This window comes from Ambystoma mexicanum, chromosome 6p (genome assembly GCF_040938575.1).
Source record: "Ambystoma mexicanum isolate Mex_15411 chromosome 6p, UKY_AmexF1_1, whole genome shotgun sequence".
In the NCBI taxonomy this organism is placed as follows: domain Eukaryota; kingdom Metazoa; phylum Chordata; class Amphibia; order Caudata; family Ambystomatidae; genus Ambystoma; species Ambystoma mexicanum.
The window spans coordinates 1129169456-1129177283 of NC_090935.1; the positions used below are offsets into that span (position 1 = coordinate 1129169456).

Sequence of the window (7828 nt, forward strand, 5' to 3'; positions counted from 1 at the left end):
TACCTTTTTCAGACAAGGCAATGACAAACGCACTTCAGTTTAATTGCCTGTGGTAACTGCTGGGTGTTGCGCTCCTACACTGCTGCGAGACAGGTGGTGACAGATCATGCTCCTTATAGGAACTCAGTGCGGAGCCACAGAAGCAGCCACTGGAAAGTGGTGCAATGAAGGCAGTAGGATGGGCCCAAGCAGATACTCTGAGCAATGCCAGACCCTGTTCCTCCCCTAATCAGTGAATTAAGGGGGATTATTCTGGTAACAGCAAAGGCTGGAGAGTCCCTTAGGTATCATGCTCCAGATAAGATTGTGAAGGAGTCAGTATTTTACACGCAATTCTTTAAGAAGTGAAAAAGGGAAGTCCCATTCCCAATTGGAGTCTTTAATATGTTAGCACAAATAAGATATTTTGCACAAAGTTACTTTTTACCTCTGTGGCACTCCTGGGCCAAACTTATTGGAGCTCTGAATGAAAGCAGGGTGACGGGCTCCTGTGTGTCCATTTCCCATTCTGTTGGGAATATTTTTACTACGTTGTCATTTTTTGAAGTACTGGCTTTTTGGGGGGGGGGGGGGGGGGGAGTAAATGTGGCCAATACTCCCCCTTACCTTTGGGTCCAGTACAATGGATTAATCTGCACCACACTATTGCACCACTTTGAGACGAACAACCATCTCCAGCATTTGCAAGGAGGTGCTAGGTGGCATAAACTACATAAAAACAAACGCAATACAGAGTCCGGGAGGAAGAGGTAAATTTACAGCCATCTGTTCTGAACGTGTTTTGCAATCCCAAACTGCCAGCTCTGAGGCCATCTGGGGGGGTCCTGCAGTGTAGATGGGGATACCCTTTTAAACACATGCAATGCCTTCAAGCCATGCATTTGTGACCACCTCAGGCAAGAGGGGACTACTGTGTCCATGCCTTCATAGTCAACAGGGTGTGCTTCCCTTGCGTGCACCCACACAGGTTTTTTTTTAATTTTTTTAAGTATTAACATTTCTCGCACTAGCTGTCAAGGTGCCACCATGATTTGAGCACTACTTCCATCACGTAACGTTCTGGGGTACAATACACTTCTCCCCCGCTGGAGGAAGAGTGACCAGAATGTGGAGCAAAAGAAATTATGCTCAACACAAGTGTTGCTGCTTAGCTGACAGTGCTTTGACAAAGAGCTATAACTGCTGGACCCATATGCAGGCAACCTTACATAGACACGCCCCTCAGTCAACATAAATTATTGCACAACATTTGTGCGAGTGTTGGCAATAAAAAGGCCGTAGGTTTTTATTGTTACAGATATGGTTATGGAAACAAATATTTGCACATCAGTAATCATTACTTTTGGGCACCGGGTCCTGAGGTTACCCGCTCAGACACGTGCTGCCTTCTTTGTCCCACGACTTGTTGTGGTCACGGTGTCCTGGTTGTCCTTCCGTTCTCCCTTTTTCTAGGGTGGGAGGGTTTGCGGAAAAGAAAAAGACACCGAGTACACCGCAAACTCTAGCTGCTTGGGTCCCCGGGCAGGGTCCGCAAACAAGTTTGTATTTTTCTGAGCTGAAGCAGCTCCTTATATAGGACCCAGGGCTGCCCCTGGGTCTTTGTAGTGTATTTGGGGGGGCTTTGAAACCAGCCCCCAGGCCGGCTTGCTGCCGTCTGAGCCCCTGGGAGGGGATCCCCTTTGTTCCGCTGCCGGGCTGACCTTGCTTCCCCAAGGAGCTTAGCACCCATTTGTTATTGTGGAAGAGTGAGGTGTACGTTCACACCTCACTGCCTGCACTTAGCAGGGTGGAGACTGCGTGTCTCCTTGCTGGTGGATGGGAGTGGGGAGCTGTGCCCCTGGGGGATGGCGCTACCCCTCTGGGGCCTGCTGCCATGGGGCAGCAGTTACCCGGCCTCGCTTGGGGCTGCCCGACAGCATTGCCCATAACTAGGATGCGAACAAACCAGTAAGGGAGAAGACATAAGTGACCTCTGTAGCAGAGACTCGACGCTGAGGCAGTTCAGCTGGTTACAAGCAAATTGCTGTGTACAGTTTTTCTCTGTCATGTAATAAAGACAGAGCGGACTGCACTGCTGCTCTTGCAATGCTTGTAGCATGTGGACTGCTTGCTTTCCCCGATCTGCTACCCTCCAGGTTTACAGTTCTTGCTACTCGAGGTTGTTTTAAGGAACATGTTGCTTTCGGGATGCAGCTGCTCCACAGTCTCACATCATGCTCAACTGGGCACCATGGCGGTTTACCATAGTGCTGCCCAGCGTTGATGGAGTCCATTGGTTGGTACACTGAACTACCGATTGACGCATGAGATGTCACAAGAGTCATGACTAGATCCCACATGGATCATGTCATTTAGTGCCCCCAATAGGATATGGTATTCCACCAACAAGAGGGTGCTATCAGGGCAGTCACTTCAGAATGTTATGGATTTTTGGTTGGTTTCGTTTGATTTATTCACAGTTCTTACTCCACCAAAGAGACGTTTTAGTTGGTAGCTGCAGGCATCTAACAGCCCTTTGGCGAGAAAACAAAAAAAAGATGTTTGGTTCCAAACCAGTCGCTGGTTGCTTCCTAGAATAGGGTCTGCCCAATAGTTGTGGTACTTAAGTGGAGAACTCTGTGCGCCAGCTTGTATACAAACCCACAGACGTGCGAGGTGGGTGAGTGAAAGGGTGGACAATAATCATTCAGACAGTAGTAGTCAGGTTTTCAATGGATTTCTTTAAGTTCCTATATTCGTCTTGATGTACTCACGCATTGATTGATATGCGGCTTTGATCCACAAACATTCAAACACGTGTTGCTCATCAGGGGGACATAAGTACTACTCCAATATTGGCAGATTCTGTAGATCCGTGGTGGTCTTTGGGTTGAGTGTGTTCCTAGTTCTAAGAACATGCACAACTAGAAGTGAAGTTTATACTTGTATACATCCAAGCAATTCAGCTCCATTAATTACTAGTTCAGATAGTTTGTTCTTTTGCATGAACTATAAGTGTGTTGCTGCACTCATGGACAGGATACAAACCTCAGAAAGACTAGACTGAAGGATATTTGTTAGATATCAAAGTTTACAACCCACCTAATTTCCAGGGTGAGGAATCTGATGTTTATCCCCTACAGGCTCAGGTTTAAGATAGACTACCCAACTACTTAAGAACAACCACCTGTTCCTGGGCGATGAAGAGCACACATTATTGAAGTCTTATTTTCAATAGTTGAACTTGTATTCTTGGGATTTGCGATGGCCTGATTGAGACTACTCCCTTGTAGTTTTGTCCTACAAGCTACCTACCACCTGGCTTTCCACCATTAGCCTAAGGGGCTTAGCTGAGCTGCTGGCACCATGTGTAAGCATGCTAAGCCTCAGGACAGCCTGTCATTTACAGATTAGCCACTTTCTATCTAGTCAAGGTCACACGTTATGTGGCCAATGCTATACAAAAGCCAGGACCTGGCCAGATTAGAGCTTCAAAACTAAAATTAAGCAGGAAACTTGCATATACTCTATTCTCCGTAAAAGGGCATTACCCAAAAGCTGAAAAAAGGGGCATGGAAACACCTAAATGAATGCAGATGGGACCCAAGTCCTGTGATGAAGCAGCTAGCTTATTAAAAGTTGCAGCTGTAAGCTAATAAACACCCATAAAGTCACGCCATCTCAATTCCGCACATCATTAAATCGTGGTGAATAAGCGATCACTAGCCAGCGATGAGGGAACATTTTGAGACCATGGATACTAGTCACAGAAGGCAATGCTTTTTTAGGGATTCAGGTTACACAAACAAGCTGCCAAATGTGAAGCGGCCAACACTTCAAGGACAGCCAGCGCCATAACGAGATACGTTCTGAGCATAAACAAAGGGAGGATAGCTCGGAGGTAACGCTCTCCTTGGAAGCAAGATGACATGGAGCAACAAGGTTCGAGCCCCAGGTTCGCGCTTAGAAAGTCTGGGCATTAAGCACATTGTAAATAATCATCATAAAACAAAACTGTGCGTGCAGCAAGTAAGTAACCTGGACTACAGCTGCAGACCAGGTACCTAGCAAAGCATGCCTCTTTATCTTGTCTTAAAGAAAGCTCTTATATAGAGGAGTGGTAAACGCTTCCTTCTGGTTCCCGTCTCCCTCCAATAGTGTCCCAACAGTACTCATCACACAAACATTCCACATGCTTGGCAGGATAGCTCAGGGGCAACGTGTTCGCCTTGGAAGCAAGACGACACGGAACACCGGTTCGATCCCCGGGTCCGCGCTTAGAAACCTCTGGGTATTAAACGCGTTATAAACACCCAATCATATCAAAAATCATACCATTACATGGAGCCTCTCAGCTGACATAACGCAAGAAAAACACATGTACTTGTCATGCACCCGCCTAGGAGAATGCACGGAGGAGCCATTTCTCAGCCAATGGGGCCAAGTAGAATCATTTGGTAATCGGTACATAGAAAAGTGGCTAACCAGACAACCGAGGGTGACTAGGTGGTTGGGCACTTCAGTGTTTACTCCCATCACTGAAGCGTTAGCCTTTTGCAAGTATTTATGCAGCACTCGCACAGATCGTGCGCAGACGAGGATGGGACACGAGGAGGGGTGGGTGATATGCCACCCGGATAATCTATATGCTACAATGCAGCAGTGACGGGCACGCAAGCTTACAAGTGGCGTGAGGCGGCCAATTGTTATTTTTCCACAGGCGAATGTTAAGCGACAGGTTGGGAGCAAAGTTTGAAAGGCATCCCTCAACCAACTTATGCATGCCCGCCAGCCCATACCACGGAGTGCAAAAGGTTGCAATTTTGAGACAAGGTAGTTATTTGGGTGCGTGCAGGCAACAGAACGATCCCAAACCAGCCAGCACTGAGGGTCATGTGTTACGCGCAAAGACCCAAGAGCAGTAAACAGAGGGAGCGCGGCGCCGGGCTGGCAGAGAGTGGGCAGCACCTGAATAGAGGACAAATTGCCCCTTGGCAAGTCAAGAAGGCCGCCTGCGACAAAGACGACGCGGTTTTGCAGTGGGACCGCGGCACTGGCTAAATATACCCAAGCACAAGGTCACGGCGGCCGCCAGGACTGTGCTCGCGCTCACCAATTGTATCAGAGCAGCGCTCTAATTTTATCCGTGCAGTCTGCAGCTGGCCCTATGGAAGAAACCCAGTCAGGCAGCCGGCGGCACGCACGCCAGACGCAGCAGCCCGCTCAATGTCAACCCCTGGCGTGTGCGCGGGGGCTGCGGGCGACGCTCCGGGGTCAACGGCGCCTCAGACCTCACACACCCAGTACACGTTCAAAGACTGTAGTACCCCCAGATAATTTGCACTAGAGGCGGCCTCATGCACCCCTGCGCGCGGGAATACGGTGCCATTGCTAGTTTAGCACGTATTATAAAGAACGTTAACGGGCAAACACCCACCAGGTACCGCTGCAGGCCCGGCGGGGCTGCTGCGCCAGCATTACTCTGGATCCGCAAATGTGTTAAACCTACCACAGCCCTGGTCTTCAGCTCCGCGCGGGCTACAGCCGTTCCTCCACAAAGAGGACAAAAACAGAGCGGCATCATCCCGGCCAGGAGCAGCAACAGCGTCGCCCCAAATTAAAACCACCAGCAACACCCACACCACATGGGCAGAGGGTATACCTTCGCCTGTGGTTCTATGTGCAGCGCTGAAATCCCCGCCTTCCACAGCAACACGGGGTTTAGGCAACTGAATGAAGGGAAAAAAAATGCACACCCCTCCAGCTGTCACAACACGACCAGGAGAGGCATGGCATCCCGCACGTACCAGTCACCGCCCCCCCCCCTTTCAACAAAAAAAAAAATAACTATCCATGCAGGTTATTGGGAGGCTGCAATAATGGCCCAAGCCCCCCGCGCAGCGCCCCCACTACTCACCGTACGCCGACCAGCCGGCAGCCAGCACCAACAGTAGAGCAGCGTCTAGACCCCCGCGCTGAAGCAGCATCTTGGAAAAAAGAAAAACGCCCCTCTTCCCGGGGCTTGGCCAAACCGATCCACGGGCAAACAAATTCAATCACAGATCCCAAGATGATGAGGCAGCAGCCGTCCGGCTTGGCCCCGCGCGCCCCGGCTCTGCTTGCTCTCCACGGGGCTGACTGTGCCGGCCGCCGCCTGTCTCCAAGTCTAGGAAGGCGCAGGAGGAAGCAAGCGAGGAGGCGCGCGCCCTCCTTATAGTACTGTCGGCGCGCGCCCCTGCTCTTCCGAGGCACGCGCCCTGATCAGCAGGGCCCAGCGCTCTCTCTGTGCAATCAGGGGGGCACGCGCTGCACGTGCGTCCCAGTGTCTGCGGCTGACCGGCGTCAGGTGAGCGCCGCCCGCGCCCTGATGCAAGACCCGGCCGGGGACCGCGGGAGGGGGGTGCTGGAGGGGTGTGTTGCTCACCTGCTCCGCCTCCCTGCCAATCGCCTCACTAACGGCGCAGGTGAGCCCAGCCCCACAATGACGCCACTTGACACCTCAACCCTGCCCTTCTAAGCCGAGGACAGTTTTTTTTACACAATCTATCCCTTTACCCTAATCGACCAGTATTTTCTTTCTGCCTCTTGCTTTTGTTTTGGGACATTCGCCGAATTGCCGCATATCTCATACCACGAACCGCAGGAGGACTGTAGTAGACCTGCTGCCGCTAGGCCAATTACATCTCAAGGCAAACACACCAAACCTCCCCGCTGATGAGATGCCAAAGTATTGAGGGTGCAGAAAAGAGGGAGAAAATACGGAGTATGCGGGGAAGGGGTGCTTGTAGAGCCATGTACCGTAACTATAGAGATGTTTCCTTTTATTTGTCTCTTCTCTCACTAAAATAATGAACAGAGTTCTCGAAGGGTTTATAAGCAATAAAACATATTGGCCTTTAGAAAAACAAGGTTTGTGCTATCGGGTTCCATCGTGCAGAGTGACATTTCATGCTGCGCTGTCACTCTTGCAAAAATAGCTTTGCAATTATCCCCATGTTTCCCCACTCTCACCAGCACCGGACCAGTCGCTGCCCAATGTCCAGTACCTGAGATAACAGGGAGCCCAAGGGCATCTTCTCACAAATACTTTACCAGTACGGCCTCAGTACCCAGACATTGCCCAAGAGACAACATTACCGGGTGATGGCTGTGGTCTCACCAGAAGGATGCTCAAGTTGCCCTGCACTAACATTCTCACCCTCTGCACTATACGTATACCAAACAAGAATCTCCTACACAGTTCAAATCGCTACAAGTCTACAAAGGTCAAACCCCCCCCCCCTCTAGCGTGAGGGGAGTTTAAATTCTATTAAGAGACACAGAGGCCAGTATTATGCATCAGACTTCTTTACTAAACAACCAGCAGCAAATATTAAACATGTTTCATCAATACTTATGAAAACATTTTAAAAATGAAAAACTTTTTTGCATACATATGCCGGGACACTCAACCCAAGATGGAAGACCTGGGAACTTCAAATAGCCAATTAGGCTCATTGTTCTTGTAGAGAAGGAGCCAAGTACCTCCCCTCAATCGACCCGCTCCGTTTGCCTGTATGCTGGAAACCAAAGTATGAGACTTATACTGAACAGCTGAATCGACAAAGAGCAGAATATGGACCCAGTCTGGAACCAGTGAAAGGGTCAGTACCTAAGAGAATCTGGGAGCCAAGGTACCCATTGAGGAAACGATTTCTACATACAAAGAAATATGATGTTCATCTGAACGAGACCCCGAAGAAGCAGAACCAATAAGCGCCAAGGGTGAATGGTAGTGTTACTAGCCATTGCCAAATATATGTTATATGGAGCTGAAGAGGAAATAACAAGATGCAGTGACCAGAGAATG

At 49.7% G+C, this 7828-nt stretch overlaps 1 protein-coding gene across 2 annotated transcripts in view; it reads right to left on the reverse strand.

Moving 5' to 3' along the window:
• The window catches only part of VLDLR (very low density lipoprotein receptor), a 546560-nt gene extending 540392 nt beyond the window's left edge, over positions 1-6168 (reverse strand). Inside the window, exon 1 of one of the 2 annotated variants that reach the window (XM_069625743.1) lies at positions 5897-6168. In XM_069625743.1, coding sequence (XP_069481844.1) covers positions 5897-5966 — 70 coding nt within the window. In that variant the 5' untranslated portion in view covers positions 5967-6168. The remainder of the gene's footprint in view (positions 1-5896) is intronic. The other variant, XM_069625744.1, reaches the window with a different exon arrangement.
• Positions 6169-7828: the final 1660 nt, after the last annotated feature.